This window comes from Rhinolophus sinicus, linkage group LG02, assembly GCF_036562045.2.
Source record: "Rhinolophus sinicus isolate RSC01 linkage group LG02, ASM3656204v1, whole genome shotgun sequence".
In the NCBI taxonomy this organism is placed as follows: domain Eukaryota; kingdom Metazoa; phylum Chordata; class Mammalia; order Chiroptera; family Rhinolophidae; genus Rhinolophus; species Rhinolophus sinicus.
In genome coordinates, this window is record NC_133752.1 from 183,087,471 (window position 1) to 183,105,095 (window position 17,625).

Genomic DNA, 17,625 nt, shown 5'->3' on the forward strand with positions numbered 1-17,625 from the left:
GAAATTATAAGATTTTTCTTTAAAACTCTTTCTATTTTTCGATTTTATTTAGAACATGGTGGTTAAGAATATCAGACTTTGGAGCTGAGTGATCTCTGCCAGACTGCCACTTACCAGCTCCACATTCTTGCTTTCTTCATATGCCAAACAGGCTTAAAAATATGTGCCTCATTTCTATTCAGGCAGCATTCACAAAGTGCTTGAGGAATAGAGTGAAGACATAAAATGAAGTCACTATAGTCAAGCTGTTAAATTACTAAAATCAAGTAGGTTGAGATGTAAGTGAAGGATTGTTTTAACTAGCCTGGGAATTTAAACATTTGACCTATCCAGTCATGTGTAAATGCCTGGACATACAACAAAGTTACAGATAACCCTCTGATTAACCTTCCTGTGGGATTAAGGAAAGAATGGTCATGTATCCAGATCACCTGAGGTCCATTATCCAGACCAAGGGACATCTATAGGGTTACCATCTGTATCAGTCTAGAGGCTAAGAATCTTGCTCAGTGTACAAGCTTAATGTGAAATTATGGATGTAAAGCGCTTTGCAGGGTGCAGGATACATATCGTGAGTGGTAGTGTTAGCTGAGAATGATGACAAACATGTTTTCTTTTATCATAAAAATGCACATGTTTTTTTTTCTTATAAACCTTTACTGAAGACTGTAACAACTCCACAAACACAGAACCGCCAAACTGCCTCTGCGTCTCGTTCTGGTTCCCCCGCGGCTCCGGCGAGTGTGCGCCTGCTCCGTCCCCTTGTTCCGCCCACGTGACCCTCTCAGGCTCCTCCCCGTCTCCATCATGGCGGCGTCCAGGGGCTCAAGCTGCACGTGAGAAAGAGTTTGAACACCTGGGAATCCTGGAGTGCAAGTGTTCACTACCAATTTCCGTTCCCTACGGAGTTGCTTCCCTCGGACCGTTCCCCAGGTCCTCGCGGGCCACTGCCCCTCTGCAATCATGAAGACAAAGCCCGTTTCCCACAAGACCGAGAACACACATCGGGTGAGCAAGGGAGCTTGGGCCGGGAGCCGTTGAGTCCCTGGTCTCTCACCCGTGGGACTGGCTCTGAGCGGGATTCCCGGGGTTGCAGTGTTCTGGACCAAGCGCGAGTCTCTTGCCCGCAGGCTCCGGCAAAAGAGGGAGACTCTCCGGGTGTAGCACACATGGGGTGGGGAAAGTAGCCGGGCAGTAAGGTTTGTGGGGTCTGGCGTGCTTGGATTCCCCTTCAGTCTGCAGTTAAATTCATTCTTATAGACTAATTCCTTAACAGCTGTTCTCCCCTGCTATTTTACTTTCAAAGGCTAAATTAGGGGGTGGGTCGGCGGGAGAATGTGAGAGATTTCCAACAAATGGCTGCTACGTACGCCACTTTCTCTGTCCCTTGACAGTTTCCTCGTGATGGTGCAACCCTAGGTTTGTATACTCACATGTTTAAAAGCACTGTTACTGCAACGACTTAGCCAGATCCCTTTACTTGTAAGGGAGTATGGAACCTAACGGTAGATCTAGCAAGACTACATTTCCAGCTTTCACCTCCGTCCACCATAGTCTAGCAAGGAAAGTTTATTTGAAATGACGTTAATGGAAAGAACTTATGCAAACTTATCCATAGACGTATTCCATTATCTTCGTGTAGTAGAGCAGTGCATTTGTTTAAGGCCCTATGCCTTTCGGTTTGTTTTTACATTTAGCTTTGTGATTCATCAGTGATATCTACATTTAGTTTCAAAACTCAATTATACATTTTACGGATGATTGCAGATACAAGCCTGAAATTGCAAACAAAACATACCCTTATTTGTAATGCTAGTACATGAGGAGGCTTGATGAAGCTTTAAAATTTGTACTTTCACAAAGAAATTATCTACATGTGATTGTTATACAGCATTCACACAGGTACTCAAGACGTGATAAGTATTAAATGATATTGTATTTTGAATATGCTCCCCCCTTTCCCACAGTTTCTTACATTTGCTGAACGACTGGGGAATGTGAATATCGATATCATTCACCGGATTGATAGAACTGCGAGTTACGATGAGGTAAGAGAATGTTATACTGACCAATCTTCAAGTATTCATAGTCAGTTTTTTCGGTCTCTCCTCTTGGAAGTGGATTGTTTTTCAAACCATTCCTTTATGAACATGAAATGCATTAAACCTGTGCTGTCTATTACAATAACCACACGTGAATTTAAATTAAAAATGCAGGCGTTCAGGAGTCACATGTAGCTAGTTGCTATTGGACAAGTGCAGATAATGGAACATTTCCATCATTGCACAAAGTTCTATGGACTTGATACGTAGGTGGCTTCTGTGATTCTAGCCTCTCCTTTTCCCATGTGCATTCTTAGCACTGTTGGAGACCATGTTACTAAAACTACAATTTAAAGAGCTTCTGAGCAAGTCATTTTCCTAGGGCTTGGCTTCCTCTTTTATAAAAGGAAAGGGGCTAGGACTACATAATTTCTCTTCCACATCTAACCACGCTCTTACTCCGTCACACCTTTACTCAAAAGTCTTGCTTTTTGTTGCATCAAATAGTTTCTCTGCTAGCCTTTTAAGGTCCTGTATAATGTGCTTTTAGCTTAGGGATACAGCCTCAGTTGTTACTGTTCATCACTTGGCTCTAGTCGGACTGTGCTCACTGTCTCTTTGACTGCCTTGTCTCCAATATGTGAATTCAGTGTATTAAATGATGTTATCTAGGTAGGCACATAATGCTTTGGGAACTCAGTCAGGGCAGCCTAACCTAAATTCTTTGGGGGTGTAGGGTGGGGTGTCAAACACGATAATGTAGACAAGGTGATACATGAATGTAGTCTGTTGTTTGTATAGACTTGAGCAAAGAGGGCAGGCTGTGGGAGAAGCCTGTATAAAGCAACAGGCTAGAGATTGCATATCACATTCAAGAAACTGCAAAATCTAATATATGGTGATGGAGAGAGAACTGACTCGGGGTGGTAGACACACAATGTGAAATACAGATAATGTATTACAGAATTGTACACCGGAAGTCTATGTAACTTGACTAACAATTGTCACCCTGGTAAATTTTAATTAAAAAAACAACAACAACAAAAAAAACACTGCAAAGTAATTCAGTGTGGTTAAAATTGTATATATGATGTTTGTGTGTGTTGATGGTGACTGGGATAGAGTGAGGGGGGTACCTGGTGAGAGGTAAAGCAGAAGAAATAGTCAAGGATCATACAGGGTTTTGTATGTCAAGCTAAATTTGGGTTTTATCCTGAAGCTCTGGGATGTCATTCTAGGGTTTGTAAGGCAGGGGAGTGACATCAGATTTAAGTTTTAGATCTCTCTGGCTTTATTGTGGAGAAAAGAGCAGGACTGGAGTCAGGGCAACTAGTTGTGAGGATTTGGTAGTCATCTAAGTAAGGTTATGGCAGTGGCAGTCAAGATGGAGAGGAGAGAAGGATTCCAGGGATAGTGAAGACGTAGACTTAATAGGGCTTGTGACCTACTGTATGTGCAGGAAGGAAGGGAATGGGGTTAAGTTTTTTGGTTTCAACAACTGGTTGTTTGAGGATGGCATTCATAAAGATAGATTTATAAGAAGAGAAGCACAGGTTGATTTCGTTTGGGGCTTGTTGAGTTTGGTATACCTGTAGCAATCCAAATGATGGTGTGTGCAAAAAACATTTGGCTGTATAATCTGGAGGGGTTCAAGTGGCTTCAGAGATAGAATTACAGACTTGACACTCAGCATGTGGTTTATGGTTTAAACCGCAGGAGAGATTGAAAGTACTAAGAGATAGAGTGTTAAGTTAGAAGAGAAGAGAGCCTAGGCTAGGCCCCTGGGCTGGGAGGTCCAGAAGGGCCGCAATCAAATGTCTGGCTGTTAACTAGGGCTCGTTAGTCTGGGTTGTCCTCGTTCTTATTGTTCTCCAGTAAGGTAGACTATGCTTCTTTTCACAATGGCAAATCTTTCCAAGAGAATGAAAGCAGAAACTACAAAGCCTCTTAAAGTCTAGCTTTGGTAGTCGCAGGATCATTTCCATTGCATGTTAATGGTCAAAACAAGTCACCAGGCCAGGCCAGATTCAAGGGGTGAGGAAATAGACGCCATCTCTTGGTGGTAGGGGCTGCAAGTCACATTGCAAAGGGACAGGGACATAGTCTATCAGAAATGGCTTACATGTGGCAGTCACTGTGCTGGCTAGGTATGCCTTCTACATTTAGGTTTTAAACTGTTAGCTATAGTTTCCTTCAGAGATACTGAACAAAATTTAAGAGACACTGAACAAAATTTAACTGGATTCTCTTTCTTCCTCTCTATTCTCCCTAACTATTGATTTCATTTCATTTTTATTTTTTAAAGATTTCCAAAGCACAATTTAAGGTTTTACTTTTTTTGAAATGGTGGAAGATTTGGCCTGCTGTTTGTATATGTGCTTATATATTTGCTCTCTCTCTCTTTCTCTCTCTCTCTCTCTTTCTCTCTCCCTCACTCTCTCTCACCATATACATGTACACATATATACATATATGAAAACAATTTACTGGTTTTACCTTTCAAAGTACAAAGTAATATGTACTGTGTTAACAAGCTGAAAAACATAGTGGTAAACTCAGACAAGCGTATTATCTCACCACTTGTGGGGACAGTCCCAGAGAGCAGTTTCCAGGCTCTCGGCCTCATGCAGAAAGGTACTGGCTCTGGTAGTGGATGGCCATCAGCTGAGACTAGTTGACCATCAGCTATGACCGGTTAGCCATTAGCTACTGATATAACTACCGTGGCTGAGCTAGCAAGCGTGGATTGCAGTTAGCAAGTGAGGTTGGTTGGTAGAGAAGCAGACGGCAGGTTGCGTATTGTATGGCTCCTGCTTCCTGTGTCTCCACCAGCCGCCAGCGAGAATATAGTGGTATGACTCCCCTACCTGTGGCTCCGTGGGTGTTCCTTTTTGGCCTCACCATATCCTGCGTTCTTATGTGGGGAGCGGGAGCTGAGACCCTGCATGATACCACTTCACCTCTTATTGCCAAGGAAACCAATATTGGCAGTTTGGTATATATGTATTTCATGTTTTTCTCTCATACAAATATGTGCAAACATTTATAGAGGTCTTTTTTTAAAAAGAAAAATTGGATCCTACTATCCACTTGACTGTGACTTTTATCACTTTGGAACACATATGATCAACATCCTCTTGTTCAATGTAGTTATAAATCTTTTTAATAGCCACTTAATATACCTTAGTATATATAGGCCACAGATTATTCCAACCATTCTCCTATTATTAGATATTTAGACTGTTTTATCCCCTGACTACAATAAAGCTGAATAAAAATCTATATATTATACTTACAAGTTTGAAAATTTTATAAGAAATATCTCTAAAAGGGGATTTTCTGGGTTAAAGGGCATACCCGTTTTTAATTTTAATCGAAATGCCAAATTACTTCCCACAAGGTTGTAGCAATTCATACTTCCAAAAGCACAATGAAAGAACTGTGAACATTTTTCTGTGAACTGAACATTTTTCTGGACCTAAAACTGTAAAAACCATAGCAAAAGTTTTTTTTCCTTAATGTGACTTTTACTTAGGTTTTAGAGAATTCTTTGCTATAATCAAATCAAGAAAACACTGTTTTCATGAAACATCTGCCCATACTATACACCTGAATGCTTTTTAAGTGTGTTAATGTCCTTAAGAAAAAAAAAAAAAAACACAAAGTTTTTTTAACTCTTGGCTCTCATCATTGTCTTAAGATATTAACATATCATTCTTCTTTACTTTGATCATAGTTTGTCTTTGAATTGTCTGATTAATGGACTGCTTTAATCTTGGCAGGAGGTTGAAACCTACTTTTTTGAGGGTCTGCTGAAATGGAGAGAATTGAACCTTACGGAACACTTTGGTATTTTCTATTTTGTTTCCATTTCATTCACTCGTCATTTGTACTTTATATGTTCAAAACAACTAAACAGTCATATAATGGAAAAGTAGAACTTTTTTCTTTTTTCACTCAGGGAAATTTTACAAAGAAGTTATTGACAAATGCCAGTCATTCAATCAGCTGGTCTATCATCAAAATGAAATCGTTCAGAGTTTGAAGACTCACCTGCAAATCAAGAACAGTTTTGCTTTTCAACCCCTTTTGGAGTAAGTAGCATGCTGAGAGAAAGCTCCAGAGCATTTATCTCAGTTTTATGAATGGCTGTGTTTTATATCTACATTAGATCTGGTGTTCATAATTTAAAAATAAGAGTTTACCTTTTCTGTTAGTGCATTGCCATAAACCAGAATCTTAGGTGTGTACTTTTTTTTGTTTTTTGTTTTATACTTTTAAGAGAACCCCATTTTTCTTTGACATAATAGGAATGATTCACCATAACTTATGACGGAATGCACCTTCTTGCTCTAGCCCGATTTCTTTGCTGAATTCTTAAAATGTGAAAAATGTTATGCCTCACTTGAGACTTGATTTGGAAGGTTTAATTAATCCTGTCACCATAGGTGATCTACTGTCATTTGTGAAGTCGATTTCCAGTTATTGTGTTTCGGTCTACATGTCTCAAAAACAGCTTTGTTTTCTTATTTTTAATCCAGTTTGGTTGTACAGTTGGCACGCGATCTGCAGACAGACTTCTATCCACATTTTCCGGATTTTTTTCTGACGATCACCTCAATCCTGGAGACTCAGGACACCGAGTTGTTAGAATGGGCTTTCACCTCGCTGTCGTATCTTTACAAGTACCTGTGGAGGCTCATGGTAAAGGACATGTCCAGCATATACAGGTGACCCTTTTCTCTCTCCAATTTGGGTTTTCCTTTTCTTGTTTGTTTCTAATTCTTATTATACTTTATTGAGTATTCAGTGCTGTTGAGTAAATTTATAAAGTCGTGCAGCTATCACCCCAAGCCACTTTAAGAACATTTCCATCATCTCTCAAAGATTCCTCATGCCTGTTTACAGTCAGTGCTGCCCCTCACCTGCATTAGTTTAGAGAGCAAAAGTAATACGTGAAAATAGCTGTGTCCTTGAGGCCCCTAAACAAAGTGATCCTCCTCAAAAATGAGATTTTTTAGCATTTAAGTTTTGTAAGTTTTTATGTTTTGGTCAAGGGCAGTTTTTCTCAATACTGGCAACCAGGAGAGAATTTCTGACTCTCACTTGTATTTAGTTAAAACATGCATACCACCTGTCATGCATACTGACTCTGATGTATACTTTAATTGCCTTTTCCCTTGCTTCTGACTCCAAACTACTTTTCCAGCTCAGACTCTAATTATTTCCTTATATACAATTGGTTCTCCAACCAAAGTCTATTCCACCAGTCTGCATTGACCTGACCTTCTCTTATATCCAGCTGGTGAAATCATTCCCCCACTTCCCCATCAAAGCCTGGCTTGGATTCCATAACCTCCACAAATATTTCCGGGCACCTTGGTCAGAAGTGAAAGCTTTGTACTCTGACCGTCTGGCATTCTGACCACTTATGTTACACAAACTCCATTAACAGTTGGTGCTTAATGAAATAGTGTTCTGTACAAACCTGTAAACTACAAGAACTTTGTCTAGATACCTGCCCTAGCCCCTGTCATACTTATTAAGCCAAAAGAGACACAGTATTTGTGAACAAACGTGGACAGGGAAAGAGACAGTTCCATAGTAGCTTTCTGTTTCAGGGAAAGATTGTTTATAATCTGTTTTAGTCTGGAACTTGATGATCATTTTTCACTTAGTGTCCTGGTTATTTCTATACACTCTGATTGCCACAGGAATACAGGAGTAATGCTCCTCCTCCTTCCCCCATATAGGTGTGGGTATGGGATAAGACTGTAGGTTTTATTTTTGTACCACACCCCCTTCCCCGACCCTATCCTCTGAGCAAAGGAGAAAGAAATATTTTTCCAGTCTTTACTAGTTCTCTATGAAGCCTTTGGTAAAATGTATTAGAAACCGAGATGACTTCACTAAAATCCAGCAAGATTTTGGGGGGATATGTAGTTTATTTGGTTTTTTATATCTCCTAAGTCAGCCTTCCTAGTTCTGAATTTATTTACTTTGAGTATGATATCTTCAACATCCGGGATATTTTCCCTTGAGTATTACTGAAATGAAAGTCAACGTATTCCCATTCAAGCCAACTCTTTGTTGTTGTTGTTGTTGTTTTTTTTAGTTTCAGGTGTATAAAACAATGTAATAGTTAGACATTTACACCCCTCACAAAGTGATAACCCCTCCAAGTCTACTACCCCTCTGACATCGTACATAGCTGTTACAGTTCCATTCACTCTATTCCCTGTGCTGTGTTCCATATCCCATGACTGTATACGTATACTTATATATATGTATATGTATATGTGTGTATATATAGATATACATATATGTATGTATATACATGCATATATATATTTAATTACATTTGACATTCAATATTATTCAGCTTCAGTGATATTATTCAATATTATTCAACTTTATTGATTATATTCCCCAAACTGTCTTTCATATCCCCGTGGCAATATTGTGACTACTAATTTGTACCTTCTAATCCCTTTACCTTCTCCCCCATCCCCACCCCTCTCCCATTTTGCAACCCTCAGTTTTTCCTCTATATCGCTGAGTCTGTTTCTGTTTAGTTTGCTCGTTTATTCTGTTTGTTAGATTCCACATAGAAGTGAGATCATATGGTATTTGTCTTTCTCCGTCTGACCTATTTCACTCAGCATAAGTCATTCGTGTATTTGGTACATACATACTCTGTGCCAGGCCCTGTTTTTTGACCAGTTTCTAACAGTGACGCCATCATTCTTCCTGTCTCGGAGACTTGGCCCCCTTGGGGCATCTTTGACCCAGTGTCTTCCAGGACTCCACATCCTCTTGATTCTGTCATTCATTCAGTCAGTCAGTTTAGTGAGTATTTATTGAATACTGTATGTCAGGTACTTGAGATACTGTCACAGATAGAACAGATAAAAATCCCTCTTCTTGCAAAATTTACACTTTAATATATTCCATGCTCTCCTATCATTAGGAAGACCAATTTACAGTGTTATTATACAAGTAATTATTTAGTTACAGCTACATGGCTATATGACCTTGAGCAGGTTGCTTAGCCTTTCTGCCTCAATTTTATTATCTGTAGAATGGGGATATGTGTAGTACTTACCTTATAGAGTTGTGCTGCTGAGATGAAGTAGCACAGAGTAAGTGCTTACATAAATGAAAGCTGGAGTCTGCATTCAGTTTGGTGTTCAGAGCCACCTGTTTACCTGGCAGCTTCCTGGAACTGCCTGCCCCAACCACATCATTCTTCGTCTTTTAGACTGGCCAGCCTCCTTGTTATCTTGACCATGGTCATTTCTGCCATCTTTGATCTCGCTTTTATCTCTAGTAATGCGCACTCTGGTATTCACCTGAATTCTTCCTGTTGTTCAGGGCTTACTACAAGTTTCAACTCTTAATGGAGTTCTTCCTATCAGTCCAAGCACCACCAATCCTACGATTCTTAATTTCTGTTCAACCGGTGGGTGTCTTGGTAATAGACTGAGATTTTAAACTTCCTGTTCTATTCCTGCTACATATTCCTTGTATACCTAGCACAGTATTGGTTGGATATACAGTTGACATGTAGTACATTTTTATTGAAATTATGATTATTAAACATGTCTTATTTTCTCATTTATAGCATGTATAGTACACTCCTGGCTCATAGAAAGCTACATATAAGAAACTTTGCTGCTGAAAGCTTTACTTTTTTGATGAGAAAGGTTAGTCTGATATTTCATATGTTTATTGTTTATTAATCCTCAAGTATCTTATGACAAAAGCTGATACCTTTTATACTGTAGTTATTAGGGGCTAATTCTATATATACAGAAACCTATAGGTATTTTGAGTTTATCTCACCATGAGATTTAATCTTTGCTCATTAATATGAAATAATTTAGGTCATTTTTTTATTGTTATTTAATTTTTGGTAGCTTTCAGTGTGTGTGTGTGTGTGTGAAATACCCCTAATTGAGAGAGAGAGAGAGAGAGACAGAGCAAGAGAGAGAGAGAGAAAGAAAGTGTGTGTGTGTGTGTGTGTGTGTAGCCAGTAAATACATGAACAGTGAGATTAATAACAATTTTTATAATCATTTCCTGGAAGGAACTAATTGTACAGTGTCATTTGGGTTTGTTTTCATAGAAATTTTAGAGGGTTTTTGTAATAAAACAAAAACATTGGTACTAAATTTCTTTTATACTCATAAAATACATGATTTTCTTTAAAAGACAATGTTGCCTTTATAGTTTTTCTGGTCCATTCCTTATACCAATGAATTAATCACACTTTTGTGTGACATTACAAGTGAAAGTATATTGTTATAGTGGTTGGAGATCATTACAAGTGTCTACTCCTTTTAGAGTTTTGCCCTAATTATATTTAAATATGAAACTGTAGAATAGCAAATAAAATGTCTTTATTTGGATATGCTTATGTTTTAAATTAAATTTTTCTGTTCGCATTTTGTGTTTTAGGTTTCTAATAAAAATGCACTTTTCAATTTAATGTTTCTTGATCTTGATGAACATCCGGAAAAGATAGAAGGAGTTGGACAGTTGCTCTTTGAAATGTGCAAAGGAGTGAGAAACATGTTTCACTCCTGTACAGGAGAGGTAAATAACTGGGGGGAATACTTTGAGTCTATGTGAAAGGAATTAAAAAGAAAATAGGAAAGGTTTACTGAAATGATAGAAAATCGCCTAGAATAAATAGCACTAAACGGGGAGCATTAAGGCTTTGATAACAGTGCTTATCTAATGTAGGCTGTGGGTCACTAGGGAGTTTTACAAAATCATTGCTCTCTTCATCCTGGATCCTAGAAGATAACGTAAACTGATTAACAAGCAAAGGTGGGTGGGGAGGGAGCAGTTATATGATAAAATTCCCCATCCTAGTTTGGAAATTCCTTTTAGGACAGTTAACCATCAAAGTTTCATATCCTTGAATAATTCCTGGATCGGATTTTAAGGTAGCTAATATAATCAGAGTGGGAAATCACAGTGTGATATTTAAAAAATGAGAGTTTATATGTTGATTTTAATGCCTCTTGGATTTCCACAGGCAGTGAAGCTAATTTTGCAAAAGCTGGGACCAGTTACTGAAACAGAAACTCAATTACCATGGATTTTAGTTGGAGAAACTCTCAAAAACATGGTCAAATCCACTGCGTTCTACATCCACAAGGAACATTTTGGTACATTTTTTGAATGTTTACAAGTGAGTTCTAATTTTTCGGGATTCATATGTTCAAGAGTTGATTGTTCTTGGTCTTAGTTTAGGAGACCACTCCTGGAGATGGTATTTTATAATTGTCTTTATACTGTTAACACACTGATTAGGATTTTTCTTCCCTCCACCCCTGTACTATTTTCATTTAACTTGCTATTTTGAGATGCAGTAGAGCATAGTGGTTAAAAGAGTGCAAGCTTTGGAGCCAGACTGCCTCTGTTTGAATCTTGGCTTTCTCAGTTATTGCTAGTATGGCTTGGAAAAGTTGCTTAAGTTTCTATCCCCCGGCCTTGTCATCTGGTAAATGGGGTAATAATACTCCCTCTGTAGTGAGAGAATGCTTATGAGGAACTTAACAGCTGTGCACCCAGAAATAGAAATGTTAGCTGTTATTATCCTTAGTGACTCCCAGTAAATAAATGCATCTTTTTCTTTCAGAACAGAAGAATGTGAAAATTTGAACTGCTTCGCACAATACTTTCATTATTAGATTAACAGATGAGTTTGATTTTTTTATAGTTATTCTATTAAATTAAATTCTTTGTTTACAGGAATCACTCCTTGATCTACATTCAAAAGTAACCCAAACTAATAGCGGTGAAAGTTCTGAACAGATTAAAAAATTGTTAGAAACATACCTGATACTTGTGAAACATGGAAATGGATCAAAGATAACCAAGCCTGTTGATGTTTGTAAGGTGAGTTCCCAACTTAATTTGATTAGAGTTTGTTCATTAAAAGCCGATTGCTAAGTGTGCATTGTTTTTTTTCTTTTAATTTACAGGTATTGACACAAACATTACAAATAACCCATCTCTCCACATCTTGTCGGCAGACCCTCTTGGATGTAATTTCTGCTTTGATCCTAGGCGAAAATGTTTCTTTGCCAGAGACCCTCATCAAAGAAACCATAGAAAAAGTAATTTACTTCAGCAAATATTGAGAGGTTAATAATATGTTTAGCATTGCATAAACCTCTTGGGAAGTACAAATAAAGCATGGCAAAGGCTCTCCGTTCGTGGAATTTATAATCTTGTTAAGGAGATGTGAATTGCATGCTGTAATAGAAATAAGAGAAGCAGAGTGTAATAAAAGCTATTCAGCAGATATACACCAAATATGTATAGCTTACCATGTGGTGGGTGTGGACTGGATATTTCAGGATGGATGCTATGGTACCTACGATTTTTGGTTGTTAAGGAGGTGGGGTCCTGGGAGTGAGTTGTCATAATCTATTGAACTAATTTATTGATGTCATATTGAAGCATAATGATTCTATCTGGGGTTGAGGAACAGAGGTTGCTATTCAAAGGTCTTATATTTTGGGGTAGTCCTTGAAGGTTAAATAGCAGCCTGCCAGCCAGAGAATGGGTTAAAAACTAGGAAGGAAAACAGCAAAAATGTGTTAAAAAAAATGTATGCTGTCTAGGCATATGGACACATGAGGAAGTGTGATGTGTATCAGCAAGGCTCTGCTTGGCTTTGAAAAGTTAGGTTGGATATTATCCTGCAAGTGCTGGAGGTCCCTGGAAGAGTTTTCCGCAGGGAAATGATTTGATGAGATTTGCATTTTAGTAAGTTTAGAAGATGGACTGAAGAGAAGTGGGATTGAAGACAGGAAGATCAGTTAGGTTCTTTCTAGCTTCGTGTGGTGCAGCAGTATCAAGTGTAGAGGAAGGTATAAAATCATGCCGCTAGCCCTTTCGTAATTCTCTGTAGCTGGGAGAGAATTGAGCAGCCCTGAGGCTGTGTGATTACTAGGAACGCGGTGCCCTTCGCATCTGTGGAAGTTCCTATGGAGAAGGCCTAGCATTTGGACAGAATACTGATTGAAGTGTGCCCGCCACTCACTCACTCTAGCTGCCTTCCTGCAGAGTTCTCAGTACCTATTGTCTCCCACCTCTGCACAGAGGCAAGTTCAGCAGTCAAGTTCTTTTCACCTCTCGTTATTGTATTAGCTTATATCAACCAGCCCACTATATGTATTTGCACATTAGAGGACCTTGTAGGTTTTTGGTTTTTTATTTTCAGGAATGGGGAAAATACTCTCTGTGTACTTACGTTAATATTTTTTTTACCTGTGGTCCACAGACTTTTGAGAGCCGATTTGAAAGACGTTTAATTTTGGATTTTTCTGAAGTCATGTTTGCTATGAAGCAGTTTGAGCAGGTGAGCAAGATACCAAATTTTGGATTTGTTTTGTTTTTTAACCTGTCATGATAAAATAATCAAATTTAAAATCCCGTGATTTTTTGTTTGTTTTTAAAGAGAAACAGAGTAAGTATTGGATGTTTTCATCCATATATTTTTTTAAAGCAATTGTATTCCAATTTTAGGTCACAAGTTAAATTTTATTCTATACACTAGGGCCTTTAAAATAATATTAGTTAATGAGCTTGTTTTTAATAATCCTTTAGGAAGTTATAGAACCATGTGGTAAAATTGGGGGGAAAAACAGTTTAAGGAAATTGTATGTGAATTTGCAGCGTAGAAAATAGTTTCTGAAACAGTTTGCATTGAAGGAATGTTGTGAATTCACTTCATTGCCACAACATAAATACCTCATGGAATGAGGTAGAAATCTTTCTCGTCAAATCCTGAGTTTATTTTCTCCCTTTCCCCTCACCCCCCTCAAACACTTGCTGTTTCTTATAACTGATAATCCTACACTATACTTCATGGAAATCTATCTCTGCATCTGCTCACTCATTTTTCCCTTTAGTCTTGAATAATCTATATTATCATTTGTCTTCAAAAAAACTTTTGTACACGTCCTAACCCTGTTCCTTCCTGCCCAGTGAGGGCCCTTTGTCTTGTTCTGGTTTTCTTAGCAGTAGCATCTTTTCCTTCTTCCCTGTTCCCTTTGGTCTGTTTAAAAAATATGTATTTTTTTAAAAATTGTTTTTAATTGTTTATTTATCAAGAGAAAACTAGTCCTTAGCCCAGATATCCATGTTTCATAGTTTGGGAATACAGTGACAAGCTTCTGTGGAACTCACCTTAAAGAAATTCTTTACACTCCAAAACCACTTTGCACTCTGAAAGATGCCAGCCTTCCTCCTCTCCTCAAAATCTTTCATGGAATCATAATGTCTGGGGAAATGTGGATATGCCTTCTTCCTTGGTTCAGCCACAGCGAACGTAGAAAGCTGCAAGCCCCGGGGATGCAGTGGTGGCTCCAACAGTGTGAAATTGCAGACCCTTGGGCAGGAGGCCCTGCATCTGAGGTTTCATCAGAGCACAGGAAGGCGTGGTAGCTCTACTCTCCGTAGGGAGGCACAGGAAGGACAAATAGCGGACTGATTCCAAAAATCTTACTTTTGCCATAGAGAATATGTCATTTAAAAAGTCAAACAGGGCTAAGAGGCAGTCACTTGATTTCCACTCCCACCTTACTCACCAGGAACAAACACATCTAATGACTTTTAGCTATTTTTTTTTTTTTGGTGGTATTTATATTTTTAAATCATCTGAATTTGCTACATTTCCTTTATTAAAGTTTTAGTCCTCATCTGTAGACTTCCTCCTATGGTAGATGGGTTCTGGTTCTCTTACACCCTCATCTTCCTAAATAGAGTTATATCACAAATTTTGGCTGAATTCATAGTCACCATATACTTAATCCTTATAAAAACAAATACGTATTTTATAATTATATTCCTTTCTTGTATACCTTCTCATTTTTCCTAAAATTGCCTCACCTCATTCTTTAAAACCTGGAAATTTTTTTTTTTTTTTTTTGAATAGCCGGTCAGTGAATCCGTCTTCCAACAGCATTGTACGAGTAGAATGCCTTTTGTAAGGCAAGTGGTCAGATAATTTAGCACCTCATTTTTTTTTTCCTCCCTTTCTCGGAGACGTTCTTCCTGAAGCAATTCAAGTCCAAATAGGTTGCTTTCTCAGCCCACTGCACAGATGTCACTCTAGAACTTCCTTTGCTGTTTTCCTGTTTCATGGATCCCACATCTTTCCCATGTTATTAGTTTACTCTTATTTTGATGAACATTCTTCAGAGGTTCCTTTAAAGGAATAGAAGTAAAATTTTGAGATTTCATACATCTGAAAATGTCTTTGTTTTCTCCTCACACTGTATTGCCAGAAGGCTGGGTATAGAATTCTAGATTCTGTCATTTTACCTCAGAATTCTTTTAGTCATTGCTCTATTCTCTATTATCATCTCATTTCCATTGTTCCCATGGAGAAGTCTGATGCCATTATGATTCCTCATCCTTTGTTTATGATCTATACTTTTCTCTGTGGAAGTGTTAGAATCTTCTCTTCATTAGATGTTCTGAAATTTATATCTGTTGATAACTGGCATTTTCTTTCTTATTTTTAGCTTTTCCTACCCAGCTTTCTCTCATATATTGAGAATTGCTTCTTGATCGATGACGCTGCAGTCAGAGATGAAGCTCTGGCCATTTTGGCCAAGCTTATTCTGAACAAAGCAGCGCCTCCCACTGCTGGCTCAATGGCAATTGAGAAGTACCCTCTGGTTTTCTCACAGCAGACGGTGGGGTAAGTTCTAAGTCTTTATTCCCTGTTTTGTTGGTAGGAGTCCCCATTTTAAAATAATGCATTAACAATTCTGTAAAAAATGAAGATCTATATGTATTAACTGGAAAGATGTCCATTATAATTATTATGTGAAAAAAGCAAGTTGTAGAATAGTATGTGAGGTATGATCCCATTGTGCAAAGTTAAAAGAAAAAGTGTACATAAGCATAGGAAAACATATGGGAAATACACAAAAAAGTTAACTTGGTTAATGTCAGGAGGAGGGTAAGTGAAAGAAAGACATGACTATTACATTTTTTGACCTTTTATTTTAGAATAATTGTACATTCACATGCAGTTGCAAGAAATAGTACAGAGAGGTTTCGTATACCCTTCACCCAGTTTTTCACTGTGGTAACACCTTCAAAAGTTTACTGTAATATCACAGCTAGAAAATTGACATTGGTACGATCCACCGACCTTATTCAGATTTACCAGTTTCACATGCACTCACCGCTGCCTGTGTGTGTAAATGGATATATAGTTCCATGCAGTTTTATCACATGTATATTTGTAACCACAACCTGAGTTAAGACACAGCTTTCCATCACTACAAGGATCTTTTGTACTACCTGTTAACCACACTTGCTTTACTGCTCCCCACTTCACCCCCAACCGCTGTCAACCACTAATCTAGTGTCCATTTTTATAATTTTGTCATTTTAAGAATATTATAGAAATGGAATTATACCGTATTCCTTTTCACTCAACACAGTTCCCTTGAGACCCATCCAAGTTGTGTGTCTCAGTAGTCCATTCCTTTTTATGGTGAATGTCTTTTCATGTGCTTTATGCTGGGTAGTATTCTGTGGTATGGATGTAGCAGTTTGTTTAATTATTCACTTGTTGAAAGATGTTTAGGTTATTCCTAGTTTGGGCTATTCTGAGTAAAGCTGGTATAAATATTCATGTATATAGCTTTTTGTTTCTCTAAGTTAAATGTTCAAAGTGGACTTGTTGAGTTATGCGGTATGCACATGTTTAGTTTTATAAGAAACTACCATAGTGTTTTCCAGAGTGGTTGTACTACTTTACGTTCATACCAGCAGTGTGAGTGATCCAGTTTCGCTGCATCCTCACCAGCATTGGATATTATCACTGTTTTTTATTTTTACCAGTCTGATAGGATGATGTCTCATTGTAGTTTTAATTTTCACTTCCCTAGTGGCTAATGGCATTGAACATCTTTTCATGTGCTTGTTTGCCATCTGCATATCCTCTTTAGTGAAATATCTGTTCATTTCCTTGGCCCATTTTCTAACTCTAGTTTTTCTTTTTTCACTGTTGAGTTTTGTTTTGAGAGTATTTTATATATTCTAGGTACAAGTCCTTTTTGTCAGATACGTGGTTTGCAAATATTGTCTCCCAGGCTGTAGCTTGTCTTACATTGCTTAACAAGATTTTTCACAGAGCAGAGTTTTAAATTTTGATGAGGTCCAGTTTATCAACTTTATCTTTTATAGATAACGCTTTTGATGTCAAGTCTAAGAATTCTTTGCCTAGCTATACATCCCAAATATTTTCTCCTATTTTTCTAAAAGTTGTGTAGTTTTATGTTCTACATTTAAGCCCATGATCCATTTTGAGTTAATTTTTTATATAAGGTATGAGGTTTAGGTCATTTCTTTTTTTGCCTATGGATATCCACTGCTCTGACAACATTTGTTGAAAAGGCTTTGCTTCCTCGTTGAACTGCTTTTGCACCTGTGTCAAAATCAATTGGCCATATATGTGTGGGTCTATTTCTGGTTTCTCTGTTCTGTTCCATTGACCTGTATGCCTGTCTTATTCTAATACCACACTGTCTTATTG

At 38.0% G+C, this 17,625-nt stretch overlaps 1 protein-coding gene across 1 annotated transcript in view; it reads left to right on the forward strand.

Annotated features, from left to right (window-relative positions):
* Positions 1-787: 787 nt before the first annotated feature.
* Positions 788-17,625, forward strand: part of UTP20 (UTP20 small subunit processome component) — an 88,940-nt gene continuing 72,102 nt past the window's right edge. Inside the window, exons 1-12 of the mRNA XM_019732102.2 lie at positions 788-1,008; positions 1,968-2,048; positions 5,825-5,891; positions 6,004-6,136; positions 6,584-6,772; positions 9,667-9,748; positions 10,503-10,640; positions 11,089-11,244; positions 11,808-11,954; positions 12,041-12,175; positions 13,348-13,425; positions 15,596-15,774. Of these exons, the coding sequence (XP_019587661.2) occupies positions 964-1,008; positions 1,968-2,048; positions 5,825-5,891; positions 6,004-6,136; positions 6,584-6,772; positions 9,667-9,748; positions 10,503-10,640; positions 11,089-11,244; positions 11,808-11,954; positions 12,041-12,175; positions 13,348-13,425; positions 15,596-15,774 (1,430 nt within the window). The 5' untranslated portion in view covers positions 788-963. The remainder of the gene's footprint in view (positions 1,009-1,967; positions 2,049-5,824; positions 5,892-6,003; positions 6,137-6,583; positions 6,773-9,666; positions 9,749-10,502; positions 10,641-11,088; positions 11,245-11,807; positions 11,955-12,040; positions 12,176-13,347; positions 13,426-15,595; positions 15,775-17,625) is intronic.